General features: G+C 43.1%; 1 protein-coding gene across 1 annotated transcript; it reads right to left on the reverse strand.

The window, feature by feature from the left end:
- Positions 1-465: 465 nt before the first annotated feature.
- Positions 466-17,182, reverse strand: LOC103271962 (zinc finger protein 415-like). Its single transcript, XM_008069448.2, is given in 4 exon segments — positions 466-1,970; positions 11,367-11,493; positions 12,074-12,113; positions 17,121-17,182. Coding segments are annotated over 4 exon segments (1,734 nt in total).
- Between the last annotated feature and the right edge of the window lie 365 nt (positions 17,183-17,547).

A 17,547-nucleotide genomic window follows, 5' to 3' on the forward strand; every position in this document is an offset into this window, starting at 1 on the left:
TTGAAAGTCATAAATATTAAAGTAGCCACCTTTCCAATAAACCTGAAATAACTGAACAAAATGTTTTATGATCTGAAGATAACTGGTCATTTCCCAACATCCTGCAAACTTTGATATATGTCATGTCATAGGTTTTGATAAATTTTTGACTTGTAATTGTTTTAGAGCAGGTAATATCAAGAGTTTGTCATGCACAACTAGAAGCTGAGTTGTTCTTCATATAAATCCTCTAATGTTCTACAGTTTTGACCCTTGGGTAATAGCTTCAGCATGCATTTGTGTGGTTTCATCAAAGATGTATTATTTCGGTGTCTAGGAGTTATGACACCTAAATAAAGCTTCTGTTGCACACATTATATTTATAGGATTTTTCAATAGTTCATTAGTATGAACTCTTTGATGTCAATGAATACTTAAACTCGTGATGAAGGGTTTGTCATTCTCTTTGAGACTGTAAGGATTCTCTCAAGAATAAATTCTCTGATGTTGTACCAGAAGTGAATTGCAATTGAGGATCTTGCCACACTAATTACATTTGTAAGTTTTCTCTCCAGTATAAATTCTTTGATGACTTGCAAAACTTGAGCTTTGACTGAAGACCTGGCCATATCCATTTCATTTGTAAGGTTTTTCTCTAGTGTGGATAATTTGATGCCTCATGAGATCTGGACGTACACTAAAGGATTTGCCACACTCATTACATTTGTAAGGTTTCTTTCCAGTATGGATGATCTGATGTCTAGTGAGGTTTGGGCGCACACTAAAAGATTTACCACACTCCTTCCATCTGTAAGGTTTTTCTCCAGTATGGACAACCTAATGGGTAGTTAGGCTTGAATGCACACTAAAGGCTTTGCCGCACTCATTACTCTTGTAAGGTTTCTTTGTATGAATTCCCTGATGGGCAGTTAAGTTTGAATGCACGCTAAAGGCTTTGCCACACTCATTACACTTGTAAGGCTTCTCTCCGGTGTGAATTCTCTGATGACTTGCAAAGTGTGAATTGTAACTGAAGACCTTGCCACATTCATTACATTTGTAAGGTTTCTCTCCACTATGAGTTACTTGATGGTTAGTAAGTGTTGACCGCACACTAAAGGTTTTGCCACACTTGTTACACTTATAAGGTTTCTCTCCAATATGAATTCTCTGATGTAGTGCAAAGCATGAATTACGACTAAAGACCTTTCCACATTCATAACATTTGTGAAGTTTCTCTTCTGTATGAATTCTCCAGTGAAGTGCAAGGCACGAGTTGCAACTAAAAACCTTGTCACAGTCATTACATTGGTAAGGTTTCTCTCCAGTATGAACTCTCCGATGACGTGCGAGGTTTGATTTTTGACTAAAGACCCTGCCACATATATCACATTTGTATTGTTTCTCTCTAGAATGGATTATCTGATGCACAGTAAATTGTGAGTCATGATTAAAGGCTTTGCCACACTCATTATACTTGTAAGGTTTTCCCCTAATGCTTAATGTCTGTCTTTGTGTCAGTGATGAGGAATGGAAGAAATCAGTCCCACATTTATTAGAAATATGAGTTTTGACTCTAGAAGAATTACTTTGGGGTGGTGAAACTGAGGAACCATGGTTGGTAGACTTTTTCACTTGATTACACTGATAAATTTTCCCTTCAGTTTGAAAACCATGTAGTTCAGGGGGATGTAACTGAAAGCCTAATCCAAACTGATTTTTAACAGGCTTCTTTCTGGCATCTCTTCTATCATGTTGGTCTCTTCCGCTAGTGATATTTTCTTTGTGGGCCATATGCTCTTCTTTGTAATGTCTTTCAACATCTCTCCACTGACACTCAAAGTCATGTATATGTTTCTGGATTTCCCTGAAGCAAAAATCTTCAATGTCATGGCTTTCATGTCTTCCCAGTGTTACTATATAAAATACTTCTCTTGTGTTACTTTTCCATTTCAGTGATAATTCCTTGATCACATACTTAGGAGAGATACCTGTAAAATATAGAGAACCATAGGCTTTGAACTTATTACAGATGGCAAATGAATATTTCATACTGAAAACATAATTACACAAAATAATATTTATATTGAATAGAGCTATAAAACTTCCCAATCATGATCTTTAATTTCTAGGAAGACAAAGGGAATAGGATTCTTCAGGAAACAAAAAGATGATTAAACATATTCAAATCTGTTCTAGAACAGCATAGTTTCAAAATCTTATGACCAAAGAACTCACATTGTATAAACATATTTATCCTTGAAAGGAATACTTTTTCACTTTGACAACAAAGTACACACCAATGAGCAGAAAACACATGACAGTCTCATTACTGAAAAGAAAAAAATATTATATCGCACATAGTTACAGCACATATCACTGCTAAAGTATTGTGCAATATCTTATAATGGTAAATAAGCCACAACAAACTTATGCAGAGAATAATGTAAATGGTAATTCTGAGTTGCAAGACAATAATAGCACTGAGAAAACAAGAGAAAAATAAATAAAGCAATGTTAAAAAGTATCATATTTTTCTGGACACCTGGTGTAAAACTATCTATATCCACACAGACCAGGCATTCTGTGACATTAATGAGTGGTGCATGTTAGTTATATTGCATAGAACTTACTGTCTGGGCACAATGGTTCACACCTGTAATCTCAGCATCCTGGGAGGCTGAGGCAGGAGGATTGCTTGAGCCCAGGAGTTTGGCCAGCTGGGGCCTCATTTCTGCAAAAAGATAAAAAAAATTAGCCAGGCATGGCAGCATGTTCCTATAGTCCCAACTATTCAGAGGCTGAGGAGGAAGGTCACCTAAGCCCAAGAGGCTAAGGCTGTGGTGAGCCATGATTATGCCACTGCACTCAAGCCTGGGGAACAGAGTGAGACCTTTACTCCAAAAAAAAAAAAAAAAAATAGTACTGAAAACTAATCGCTGAAAATCATAATAAAATTTAATTAATAAAGTACTGTAGTAACCTATAATAAAATAAGCAAGTAAATAGTGGCAACACTTATACAAAGTTATAGCTTGTGTAATCCTAAAAAAAATTATCTCTCTTTTTTTTTTTTTTGAGTTGGAGTCTCACTCCATTGCCCAGGCTGGAGTGCAGTGGCACACTCACAGCCATCCCAATGCCAACCTGCTGGGCTCCGGTGATCCTTCCACCTCAACCTTCCAAGTAGTTGGAACTACAGCATGTGCCACCACGCCCGGCTCATTTTTTGATTTATTGTAGAAATGAGGTCTTGCCAAGTTGCCCGAGCTGGTCTCGAATGCGTGGGCTCAGGCAATCCACTTGCCTTGGCCTCCCAAAGTGCTTCAGGATTATAGGCTGAGCCACTGAATCCAGTCAAAAATTCTCTCTTAAGTAAAAACAAGAACTTCTATTTCAGGATCAGCACACAATATAAGAACTAAAATATATGAGGGGGACCCCCCCCAAAACTGGAACTTATTTTTAAAATGTGCATTTATTCTTACATGTTTAAACTTCAGGGCAACCCCCTCAGGCCCCCTCCCACTGTGGGAGCTTTTCTGTCCTCTCAATAAATCCTGCTTTAAAAAAAAAAACAAAACAGAAACTTTCAGTAACCTTTTACTCTCCATATGATGCAATACATCTATTGAGACATTTTTCCACTGCTCAAATCAGTTTTTGAACTTGTCAATTTTGATGCCTTTTGTGCTTCTGCCATATGGGCAAAATGTTTTCCTTTTAGAACTTTTTTTTAATCCAGGAAAAGTAAAAAAAAAACCAAACCAAAAATCACTCAGGGAGAGTTCGTATGAGTAGGGAGGGTGGGGCACAGGGTTCATGCCATTTTTTGTTAAAAACTTCTGAACACTCAGCGTGTTGTTGGCAGTTTCACTTGTAAATCACTCATGAGATGGGTAAATGCGTTGAAAGAATCTCCAAAAAAATTCATTGAAGTCAAAAACAGCCTCTCACAACAACGTTAGCTGGTTCGTTGATGCCAATGGTTTCCTAGAATACTTACCTAGCAGGGGAAGCCTGTACTACAAGGGGCCTGCCCTCCAAAAGATAATTCTGGTTTTGGGGGGGTCCTCCCCTCATATATTAAGATCACTGACTTTTGGTATATGAGGTCAGGTAAATATACAGCATTATAAATAAGAAGAAATAAGGAACAAAATACAAAATTACAATGATGATTTCATATCTGCCATTTCCTATATATATATATATATATATATATATATATATATATATATATTGCACTTTAATATTCTAGTTATTTGGTCACAAAATATATATAATAAAGCTTATTGAGATGAAAGAACACATTTGCTTAGTACAAACTCAAAAATAAAAACATACAAAATATAACGCACCCTTCATGATCTGAATATTGGTCAAAATTCATACGGTGAGGTCCCATTCCCCAATGCAATGTTATTGCCAGTGAGGCTACTCGTAAATAGGGTGGACTACTCATAAATAGGATTAATACCCTTTTATGAACAGATAAGAGACCAGGCACAGTGGCTCATGCCTATAATCTCAGCACTTGGGAGGTTTAGAAGAGAGGACTGCCCAGGAGTGCAAGACCAGTCTGGGAAACTGGCAAGACCTCATCTCTACAATAAATCAAAAGTTAGTTGGGCATGGTGGCACACGCCTGTAGACCCAGCTACTCAGAAGGTTGAGGTGGAAGGAACATCTGACCCAGCAGGTGAGCATGCCACTTCACTCCAGCCTGGGAGACAGAGTAAGACTCTGACTGAAAAAGAGGAGAGGGGAGGAGAGGGGAGGGGAGGGAGAGGAGACAGGAGGGAGAGATGACAGAGTTTGTTTCCTCTTGCTCTCTCCACCACATGGAACAGTTAGCAGATTAGCAGGTGGGTGGGGTACACTAGGAAGAGGACCCTCACCAGGAACCAATTTGACCTTGATCTTGACTTTTCAGCCTTCAGATCTGTGAGATATAAACTTTTGTGGTTTACTGTTCCTAGTCTATGGTAATTCTTATGGTATGATGAATTAAGTAAGACAGAAAAAAAGGACAATCTCATCATAAACATCACAGAAGGTCAATAAATCTAATTAAGCAAAGGAACTTTTGAGAATTTACTATAAAACTTACAGTATTCTAAGCCATCCCACAGTACAAACTTGTTTTTAAAACCTTCAGGTAAATTATCATCATTTTTTGAATAGACACCAGGACCACAGTACTTACACATCTGATCTCAATTTGCACAAAAAGAAAATGAGAAAGAGAAGATTTGATCCCCGACCAGCAGGCTCAGACAGCATGTTTTTAAGCACAACTGTCCATCCAGGCAGAAGAGGAAACAAGCAGTCACAGCAAATACAAGGAGTCTATAAAGAAACATTACAAGGGTGACACAAGTGGTGCTAATAGTGTTCCTAAGCCATCCCTCATAGATAACGGTATTTGAGTCATCACCCTCCCTTCCCCGCACATACTGATTTAGGCAAGATCCTGAAAATTGTGAAGTGGATGAGTAACATCTTGTCTTACTCAGTGAGAGTGGAGTGGAGGGTAAGGAAGTCCTGTGGAAATTGGGGTGCTCCAGAGAACAACAATTTTTTTTTGAGTCGGAGTCTCGCTTTCTCACGCAGACTGGAGTGCAGTAGCAAATCACGACCCACTGCAGCCTCAACCTGCAGGACTCAGGTGATCCCTCCACCTCAGCCTTCCAAATAGCTGGAACCAGAGGCATGCAACACCACACTCAGCTAATTTTTTTTTTTTTTTTTTGAGTTGGAGTCTCACTCGGTCACCCAGACTGGAGTGCAGTGGCCGCTCCTGGCCATCGCAGCCTCGCCTGCTGGGCTCCAGTGATCCTTCCGCCTCAGCCTTCTGAGTAGCCGGAATTACAGGCATGTGCTACCATGCCCAGCTGATTTTTTGATTTATTGTAGAGATGAGGTCTTGCTGCCCAGGTGGGTCTCAAACCCGTGGGTTCAGGCAATCCACTCACCTCAGCCTCCCAAAGGCGTGGGATTACAGGCTGAGCCACCGAGCCCGGCTTAATATTTTAATATATTGTAGCGATGAGGTCTTGCCAAGTTACCCAGGTTGGTCTGAAACCCCTGGGCTCAAGCAATCTCTTGCCTCCACCTCCCAAAACACTGGGATTACAGGTGTGAGCCACTGTGCCCAGGCCCAAATGCAAAATTTATACACTGGGAAGTAACATTATATTGCATCCAGATCAAGGTAACAGATCAAGGAGAGGAAAAGATAGAGACAGCAAAAGAACAGAGGGCATGGAGTAGTGGGAAAGTGGAAATAGATATTGTTTCTGCATATCTGTGAGAATATAATTCTACTAGGACAGATAACATTCTGACCTTGGAAGGAAAGAAATACTGACTCATGCTGAATATGGGAATTGCATTATGGGCGTAGGATAAGAATAGAAGAGATGCAAAAGGGAGGCAGTATGATGACATGGGGGGAAAAAGCAGCTTTACATCTCTTAAGTATTTCCTAGGAAATGCATCAAATTCAATGTCCCATAAATTCTAGTTCTAGGCACATATTAAACAAAATCCTACAGATAGATTCCTGGAGATTGTGCATGAATGTTTTTAGGAGGACGTGGAAGACAGCATCCAAAAATGGCCATTAAGTGAAGTTCTACAGAAACACAGGGAAATATCACCAAATAAAAGGAATAATAAAATTCTTCAGAAACTGACCTAAAAGAGACACAGCACTTGAAATTACTTGGAAAAAAAAACTTGAACCATCTTAAACTGTCTTTCCATGAAGGAAATAATAGTAATAATAATAATAGTGGTAGTAGTAGAACAGAGATAGACAACTAAAAGCCAGAAAAACAATGTATGACAAAATGACTCAAAGAGACAAACTTTGAAAAAGAACCAGACTAAAATTCTGGAACTAAAATACAATAAATAAACTGAAATTTTTACTAAGGTAATTGTTAAAAACAGAGGAAATAAGGCAGAAAAAAAGAATAAGCACACTGGAGACATATTATTGAAAATTATTGAATCCAAGAACAAAATTTTAAAAATAGTAAAGACAAGCAAACAGAGCCTAACAGAATTTTTGGTTTCTATTAAGCAGAACAATATATAGGCACATTATTGCAGTCCCACAGGGAGAACAGAGATTCAGGGAACTTATTTGAAGAAATAATAACAAAAACATTCCATATTTAGAAATAGAAATATAAAATACAAAGTCAAGATGTTCAACCAACTTCAACTAGAATGAGCCCATAGAGACATATTAAAAACACATAATCAAAACTCAAAGACAGAGAGAATCTTGAGAACAGCCTCCAAAGCCCAGCCTAAGCAATTTGGTGAGACTCTGTCTCTACAATAAATCAAAATATTAGCCAGGTGTGGTAGCATGTGCCTGTAGTTCTAGCTACTTGAGAGGCTGAGGCGGAAGGATCGCCTGAGCTCAGGAGGTCGAGGCTGTGGTAGCTGTGAACGTGCCACTGCACTCCAGCCTGGGCGGCAGAGTGAGACTCTGACAAAGAAAAACAAAAAACAACATCAGAAAACAAAATAAAACTTGATACGCACTTAGCCAAAATAAATTTGATTTCATAATCATCATCAGGAGAACATAAGTCACCTTATGGAAAAATAAGCAAATAACTCACAATGGGAAATGGCTCTTGCAGAAAGGCGCTGTTAGTTAAAACAAACTTCAGTAACATTTCCTGGCTATGGAGTGGAGACCCACAAAGGAGGTTGATGTACAAAGAGGTGGTCAACAATAAAAGCAGCAAATAAGAGCCCGAGAACAACAGAGTCAAGAGGTGGGCTAATGAGCAACAGGCAAACTTGCTATAAAATTCAGAGGGACAGAAACACAGGGGACACAACAGTCTCCACATGCTAATGGAAGAATGCAATTTCTAGAACCTTAAACATTGTGAAGAAAATACTGGTGATGTAAACAACAGGCAAAAAGACCATGAAGTGCAGAAAGCTTCCTGTAAAATACAACTGAGATATTAAACAATTAATTTAGTATGCCAAGAAGATGGACATCATAAATCTAGACAGGGAATATACATTTTCGACTATAGCATTTGTTTTAGGAAATCAATTTAAACAAAGCCGACCAAGTTATGTTTAAAAACCTCCAAGTATGTTCTAGATAAAGCAAGTTGTCTTAAATAACAAATAATGGCAAGTTAATCTAATGTTATTTCTGAGATTTGACAGTAACATAATTAAAAATGTAGATTCTCAGGGTTTCAAAAATTCCCAATTTAAAAACCATAATAGATTTAAATGACAAAAGTATGCTCTAATGGTAGGTACTAAGTCAAGTGACACAGAAGTAAAAGGCATAATTAAGACTATCTGTTCTACAGATATGTTTTGCAGTTTGGGTAGGTTTTAGAGAAACTCATCCACAGACTGAAACTTCTTTTTTTTTGAGTTGGGTCTCACTCTGTCATCCAGGCTGGAGTACAGCAGCACACTTACAATCACCACAGCCTTGATCTGCTGGATTCAGGCGATCCTTCCATCTCAGCCTCCCAAGTAGCTAGGATTATAGGTGCACACCATCAAACCTGGCTAATTTTTTGATTTATTGTAGAGACGAGGTCTCGCCAAGTTGCCCAGGCTTGAACCCCTGGGCTCAGGCAGTCCTCTCACTGCTGCCTCCCCAAGTGCTGGGATTACAGGCATGAGTCACAAGGCCCAGCTTGAAAACGTCTTAAAATACACAAATAAATGGCCATTTCCTGATACTACACTTTTCACATTACAGTTATAAAACAAAGAATACTAAAAGTATCATCAAAAAACAGAACTGATGACTAAGTGAATGAAAACAAGTTCATCTATACCACATGAAATGTATAAAATGAAAGCAGCAGTGGCTTAACCAAATGACAGTGGACTTTAAAAACAAAGGCATCGTTCAACTTCACAAGCTCCTGCCACAAGATGTGTCAAGACCCTGTGTTGCAGGTTTGAATCTACAGCAAACTGAAAACGGGTTTGAATAAAGTTTTGTTGATGAGAATGAACAATGGCACACAAGAGATGGAAAAATGGGGCATGAACCACAGTTTAATCAAGAACCTCACACATATGAGGCTATTTGCTTGAAATGTCTACACCACTGATTGTTGCTGCTGTGATTTGCATTAGTAAATGTGATTAGCGCTGTCACAGTGCCCAGCATGACATTTACTTTCCTTATATATATTTTTTATTTTAAAGATGTGGGGTACAATTCAGGATAGGTATATAAGTGGACATCAAACAGGTAACGTTTGGGGCCCCCTTTGGTCCCCACTTTGCCTGGTTTGAGAACAGGTTCCCTTACTGGTGTTATGTGCCCCCCCACTCCCTGGCTTTTTTTTTTTTTTTTTTTTGATGCTGCTCAAAAAAACAGAGCAAAAACAACTGGAAACACTTATCAGTCAGGCTCTCTTGACTTTCTATCTCACTATTATGGGAGATGCTGATATTTCTGCTTAGGACTTCAAGGGGCATATTCATATATAGGAGTGTGCTATTCAAACATATTAGTCAGAGTTCTCCTTCGTGAATTTTCTGTTATCATGTAAACCCACTCCATCAGAGAGTCCACAAGAAGTTATCCATGACCTATAGGGGGAGGGGGGTTGGTGATAACAGCAGAAGAAAAGGATGGCGGGACAGACCCTAGCAAAGTGTACATCGAAAGCAAGGTAGAGGTAAAATCACTCAAACTTATAAGAATACAAAATCAGGAAGACACTAGATTTTCCTACATTTACAGATTAGTAAGAGCAGTGGAAGAGAGAAAAATACGACATATGATGATTAGATTTTGAGGACTCTTGAGACCAGACTCTGTGCTTTGACCACAGACACTAAGAGCCTAAAAGATGAAGATATGCTCCCTGTGTAGAAAGGAGAATGATTTGCGACCCACCTGGGCAGGCAAGACCTCATCTCTACAATAAATCAAAAAATTAGCCAGGCATGGTAGCGCGTGCCTGTAATTCCAGCTACTCGGAAGGCTGAGGCGGAAGGATCGTCGGAGCCCACCAGGTCAAGGCTGCGGAGGCCGGGAGCGGCCACTGCACTCCAGTCTGGGCGACAGAGTGAGACTCCAACACAAAAAAAAAAAAGAAAGGAGAATCAAAGAGATGACCTTTGTGTTGACTGTTTTTATTGTTCTGCTGAATAACAATCTCAGAAGATCCAACCCATGCCCAGTTACATGTACCCATGAAATGTGGCAAAAGCAGAATAAGAGAAATGACTGTGAGGGCTTGAGATGGTTCCATGTAGTTTCTGGGTCCCCAGATGCAAAGGAGGAACAGCCAGTGTTTCCCGTCTCCTGAGTGGGTCTTCCAAGCACACGAAATGGGATGGAACATGGATATCTCCAGGCATCAGGGCTGTGGTGGGGGCCTCAGCCCTGATCTACACAGAAAGTGAATCGAGCATCAGATGGAATCAGGAACAGGAGAGACAAAGGGAGAAGGAGAGCTCCGTGAAATGGCCTCCCTTGACCCCGCAGAGGGAAGGAACCACAGAGTTCACAGAAGCCAGATGACGGTGTTGTCCATCATGAAAAGGACTTTGCCCTCGTTTCTGTTGGTGTGCATCACCACTAGGGGGCGAAAGTACTAACTTTTACATGTCTGTAAGTGGGGAAAGTTTAAAATTTCTTGTACAAGCGCACGGGATTTGAACTTGTGTTTTCCCACTTTATTCCCAATTATAGAGTTTCCCAGATGCTATTTAATGGTGTGACTTCTTCTCTGCCCACCTGAGCTCTTACCTGTGATCACACCTCTGGTTTTGAATCAACTTTTTTGGTTTTCTTGCTAATTTTACTTGGCTTTCCACAGTTCAGGGTTCTTTCCCTTGCTCCAGCATGGAGCTAACACTCAGGTCAGGAAGAGTTTCCTGCCTATAAAATGAAAAAAAAAAAAAACATAGTGGGCTGTGACTTTTCCAGAACTCCAGCCCTTTGGGTGAGACTAGAGGACATGACAGATGGATCTCGGAAAATATTTTCATAAATTCATCTACTGACTATCTTCTTCTGAATGCTTTGAAAACACTGGAAGAGGCAGGCATCTAGCTCTCTTCCAAGAACTACTGTATCACAAGCGCAAGGGTAGAAAACAAGAAAATGAATATTTTAAAAAGTCGCCCATAAGTTTTATTTATACTTCATCTCTGGAACCACCACTATGGATCAAGAAGGGGCAGAAAATCTGAAGAAAGGCGATGGTTAAAATCCAGGTGGCTCCATTTCAGAATTAACAACACTTCAATCTTAATCAAGGAATGCAAAAGCAAACAAGGGGCAACATGGAGAATGCAAAGTTACACAGGGGCAGCTCCCAACTCCTAGAGGGACATGTCCTCACCCAGGGAAATCAGGTTCCTATAATTCTCCAACATCACATCCCTGTATAAAGCCCTCTGAGCAGGGTCCAGGCACTTCCACTCCTCCTGAGAGAACTCAATGGACACATCCCTGAATGTCAAGTGTCCCTAAAATGAAAAACACATTACACCAAAACATTATGGAGGTAAAATATCCTCTACCACTGATGTCAGTGTCTCCACTTTCCATTCCATTCCAGTCATTAAAAGTTTAGAGTCAGAGACACACTGACTCTCTAGTCCAGTTACACATGCATTACAAAATCAGGCACTAAATATTTCTCCTTTCAGTCTACTTTTCCAGACTTTGCCAGGTACATGTACACATGAACACATGACTTCCATGTGCAGCTCCTCTAACCCCGGACTAAAGAGCTCACGGTATACCCAGACGTGACCCCTAAACAACCGTGCTGCTCAAAATCTCTCACACCACAGGGTCCACAACCATCTATATCCACATGTGGATGTAAGCTCTTCCTAGGACCACGCCCCGTGAAGTCTCCTTATGAGTTCACATCACTGGGTCACAGGGAGATGGAATCTAAGTGGAGACGAGAGGGATCGAGAGAAGGCAGGGGTGAGTGTGAGCAGACATGGCAGGCAGGATACGTCTGACCCAGAAGGGATGAGCACCTCCAATGCCCGTCATTTCAGACAGGAAAATCCACCAAAAAGGTTGCTTTACCTGAGAGAAAGCCATCCCTGACATCTTTTCTTGCCTCTTTCTTGTCAGTCAGACCTCTTCCTAGGGTAACATGAAAGGGGATTTAGAAGTCAACTCTATACCTGCATAATGAACATTTGTATATCTAGCCTTGAATTGTACCCCACATCTTTTAAAATTAAAAAAAAAAAGTCAACCCTGGATGGCAAATATGTTGGTCACCACTCAGAATCAACACACCCCCTCCCTGTGACACAATTACACACACACAGGGAAGACCACACCCTGTGGAAAGAAAGAGTCCCACAGCACCGGGGGGGATGGGGGGATGAGGTGGTAAGGATGGGGGGAGCATGCAAAGCCAATAAAAACTCTTTTTTATTTTTTTGAGTTGGAGTCTCACTCTGTCACCCAGGCTGGAGGGCAGTGACACGCTCATGGCCACTGCAGCCTCGAACTGCTGGGCTCCTGTTACCTTCCACCTCAGCCTTTCAAGTAGCTGAAACTACAGGCACGCGCTACCATGCCCAGCTATTTTTTATTTTATTTTATTATAGAGATGAGGTCTTGCCAAGTTGCCCAGGTGGGTCTTGAACCTGCAGGCTCAGGCAATCCTCTCGCTTCAGCCTCCCAAAGTGCTGGGATTATGGGCTGAGCCACCAAGCCTGGCCAATAAACTCTTATATAACACGAAAGTCAAGTGAGTTTTGACCCCTTTCTTTAGAATCTGCTCCCCTCCTGGTGAAACCCACACACTTGCTGAAGCAGTGGGGAGCTGGGCTGGCTTAAGCTCCCCTCCAGGGCACAGAGCCAGCCCTGACCAAACCCCCTGCAGAGCACAGCCCCCCTCACCTCTCTGTGGATCACAGGCTGACCTCAGCCCTCAGATTGGAGGACGCAGGGCCTTAATGTCCAGTGCTGGATGCAGATTAGAACCACTTGGAGCACTGCAAATATTAAGACCAGGCCCCAACCTGCCTATGTGAATGAGAATCTCTGGGAAGGGGGCGCAAGCGAAGTATTTACAAAATACTGCAGGATTATAATGAGAAGCCAGGTTGACTCTACTTAAGAGGGCAGGACCAGCACACCTCCCACTTTCTGGTTCTGCTCTCCCTTTGGAGCCTTGTTGTCCCCAAGATCCAGACAATGGAAGGTGAGGGAGAAACACACAGAGCAGACAATATGGACAAGAGGTGGGTGTAAGGGTGTGACTGGAATGTCAATTGGGAGCAGGGGAAGGGTCCACTTGAGAAGGCAACATCAGAACAAAGACCTGGGGAAGGAAGGGTGTTTGCACCTGCAGCTGAGGGGCCAGAGAGTTCTAGGCAGAAGGACAGCCCAAGTGAAGGTCCTGAGGCAGGAGCAACCTCAGACCCAGGAAAAGGAGAGAGGCCTGTGTGGCTGGAGCAGAGTGAGGACATGAGGAGACGAGGTCAGAGAGGTCCTGGGGGAGCAGATCAGGGAGAGCCAGGGCTCCAAACTGTTTTCTCCCACAGCTCAAGAGAATTTGGAAATGAAGTATTTCCTCAGCCATTTTAAGTAAACATGTGATTTTTTCTTTCTTTTTTATCTGAGTCGATGTCTCACTCTGTCTCCCAGGCAGGAGTGCAGTGGCATAATTATGGCTCACTGCAGCTTTGACTTCCTGGGTTCAGGTGATCCTGCCTCAGCCTCCCCAGTAGCTGGGACTAAAGGTACACTACCATGCCCAGCTATTTTTTTTTCCTTGAGATGAGGTCTCGCTGTGTTGCCTAGGCCGGCTTTAAACTCCTGGGCTCAAGCAATCCTCTCGCTTCAGTCTCCCAAAGTGCTGGGGTTACAAGTGTGAGCCACCGCACCTGATGTTTTCTTTATATTATTAATTGGAGCACTTAGGAACAATGTAATGTCTCCTACATTTTAAATACATGTCAACATATTCAGCTAAGACCCAGGACATACAGGCTGGCCCTCATCTGAGATGTTCAGGGCTGCAGGGAACGTGTTTGGTGAGTTCAGGAAGTCACTCCTGGACACATGAAGGTGGAGATACCTGTTAGACATCCCAGCAGAGTTGAGGGGACAATTGGACACAGGATTCTGGAGTTTAGGGGAGAAATTTGTAGGGGAAACAGAGACATGTAGGTGGGTTTAAAGCCGGGGGATGAGATGATAAGGAAAGGCAGTGGGAGCTGACAGAGATGAGATAAAGTTCAAGGATTAAGCCGTGGGTCACGCCAGATTCAGAGCACACAAAATTCTGGCGACACCAGCAGGCGTAAGTGTGAAGTGCCCACAGAGGTGACAAGAAAATTAAAACAAATAAATGTTTAAATTTAGTGGGATGTCTCAAAGGCCAAGAAAAGAAGAGTGATCACCTGTGCCACATGCTGCTGACAAGAAAGATGAAGACAGGAAATTAAACGTTGGATTTAGAAACAGGGAGGTCACTGGTGACTCAGAAAAAGAAAGGATCAGTGGCGTGGTGGAAGTGAAAGCTTGACTGAATGGGGTCCAGTGAGACTGGAAGACAGAATTGAAGACAGATAGTATAAACAGGTTTTTAGTAAAATGCGCTCTTAAGTGGAGCATAGAAGAAGGGTAGTAGCTACAAGGAAATACTCAATTCGTAGCGGACTTTTTGTTTTAAAGATTTTAAAGATATAAGAATGGCCAGGCGCAGTGGTTCACACCTGTAATCCCAGTGCTTTGGGAGGTCAAGGAGGAAGTGCTTGAGGCCAGGAGTTTGAGATCAGCCTGAGCAACAGAGTGAGACCCCGTCTCTACAAAAAAAATAAAGAAATTAGCCAAGCATAGTGAGTGTGCCTGCAGGCCCAGTACTCAGAGGGGCTGAGGTGCAAGGACTCCTTGAGTCCAGGAGTTCGAGACTGCAGTGAGCCATGACCGTGCCACCACAATCCTGTCTAGGTACAAAGACTCAAAAACAAACAAACAAAAAACCAACAAATGAATTCTCAGGTCAAAGGGGAAAAAATGTAAAATACACCATATTTAGAAAAGAATGGCATGAGCTCATTATAGGAGGCCACCAAAGTCTAGTTGAGAAGTAATTATATACAGAAAAATAGAAAGTGAATTAACAATTTAATTCAACCTTCAAAATGAACTATGAATGAAAGGAATGGGAACTAGGGGGAAAAAAGTAAATCTATTACAAAACAACAGCAGTTATTTTAATAAAGACACCAGGCTGAGCAGAGTGTGTCACATCCTGCCCCACTTCACTCCCTCACACCTCACCCCATCCCAGGAAAAAGAAGGGAGTGATCCACAATTGAATGAGTCAAGTCACTGCTCCTTAGCTGAGTAGGGACTGCAAAGGGAAGCTAGCATCTGATGCCATAATTATAAAATGCACCAGTCTTATAGACAGGAGTTTCGTAATTATCATCCTTACCTGTACTCATTTAAACAAATTTTATTCTTATTTTTAATTTATTTTTATTTTTATTTTTTTGAGTCAGAGTCTCACTCTGCCTCCCAGGCTGGAGTGCAGTGGCACGATCATAGCCACCACAGCCTCGACCTCCTGGGCTCAGGCAATCTTTCCGCCTCATCCTTCCAAGTAGCTGGAACTACAGGCATGCGCCACTACTCCTGGCTAATTTTTTGATTTATTGTAGAGATCAGGTCTCGCCAAGTTGCCCAGGCTCGTCTCAAATCCCTGGGCTCAGGCAATCCTTTCCTTGGCTTCCCAAAGTGCTGGCATTATAGCATGGGCCACCATGCCTGGCTAATTTAAGCAAATTTTAAATTTGTTAAATTATAACAAGAGAAACCAGGATGCCACAGCCCAATCATCACATTCAACCATCTCATCCCTCACCTGGACCCAGGGTCTCCTCTTTCTTCACTGTTGTTTCTCTCCCTCATTCTGTATATCTCTCTCATTCCCACTTTCTCTCTAGCTGTTTTTTTTTTTCCTGTTTCCCCCTAGCTTCTGCTCCTCATTTTGTGCCCCCAGCCTCTCCTGCTTTCTTCCCTTCTTCCTTCGAATCCTTTTTCCCCCACCTGTTCTGCTCCATTCTTGCAACTTGTTTTGCTCTCTCTCCCACCTTTTTATTGTCCCAATCTGCATATATTTCTGCCTCTTTCTTCCCCCATTTCTGCTCCGCCCCTGCTCTCCCTATAAACTCTCTCCTCCCTGTTACACTCCCTGGTCCCCACTCTTTAGCACCCCCAGATCCCTAAGCTTCCTCCCTGCTGCTGTTCCCCTTCTGCTCTCCTTGTCACCAGTTGTCCCCTCTTGTCCCAGCACTACGCTGCGTGGCTCCCGATCATTCCTCTCTCCCACTGTCTGAGGTGCCTCCCCCTTGCCACCCCTCTCCCTCTCTTGCTGTCCTTCATCTCTCTGGAGATCGGGCTTTTCTCTGAGTTTCTCCACTTGCTTCCACTCTCCCTTCTAATTTCTCGGCTCCTTTCCCTCTTACTCTTTGCAAATCGCTCACCCATCCTCAACTTTGCCATCTGTTTATAGGTTTCCCTCATGCTCCTTCTTTTTTATTTTTGAATCTCTCTCGGTCGCTCTGTCTCTTTCTCGTGATCCCCCTTTCCCACACATATACAAGGAGGGGGATGGATAGGATGCCTGCATCTGGGAAGAGAAGGACTTTGCAGTGGGTTGGAGTTGGGTGTCACAAGACAGGCCCCGGTCACCTCCTCCGACACGGGGTTGGGGAAGAGGTGACTGCGAAGGGGAGGTCTGGAGAGCCGAAGGACCAGGTCTGAGGAGGAGGGGAGGCGGTGGGCGGCGGTGTCTTAGGATAGGGGCGGGGTCTGCAGAATCCAGGACCAGGCAGAGGACACGGCCTCGCAGGGACTGGATTAAGGCGCCTCCAGGGATTTACAAAGGCGAAGCTTGGGGGACCGGACAGACTTGAATCCACCTCTCAGGAGTGGACTTTAAACGGCGCGGGGCGGGCGGCGAGGTCAGGAAAGGGTTTTTGCGCAGGAAGAAGACATGAAAGTCTTGAAGGCAGAAGGGCCAGGGCAGGGACCAGCCTCAGGGGGATTTTAACCCAAAGGGTAGCGACTCCCAGACCCACACCGCGAGATCTGAGTTTACCTGGGGTGCAGGGGGCGGTGCCGGGATTTTACGAGCCGTGGCGACCCCCGAACACCGGGCATGGAAACGGAAGACGATGAAGCGCAGGCTTAATCTACATAGAGGGACAGTCACGCTCCGCGGCGTGATACTCACTCCACGCGATCCCTTTCCGGGTCTACATTGAACTGCGCGTGCGTAAAGGCATTAAAACCAACAAAAAAAACCGGCGGCTAGGGGCGGGGCGTGGGAGGTCAGCTGAGAGGGGCGGGGCGTAGGAGAGGCGGGGAGTGCAGCGGGATGGCTGGGGGGCGGGTCCTGTGAGAAGCGAAGGGCGCCGGAGGTCCGCGAAGGCCCCTCGGGGGACGGAGTCTGGGCGGGGCGTGGGAGACGAAGTCTGCGGAAAGGACCTCGGGGGGCGAGGCTTGGGACCTGAGCGGGGCGTGGG

This window comes from Carlito syrichta, unplaced genomic scaffold, assembly GCF_000164805.1.
Source record: "Carlito syrichta isolate Samal-C Ts95f unplaced genomic scaffold, Tarsius_syrichta-2.0.1 Scaffold312044, whole genome shotgun sequence".
Taxonomy (NCBI): Eukaryota; Metazoa; Chordata; class Mammalia; order Primates; family Tarsiidae; genus Carlito; species Carlito syrichta.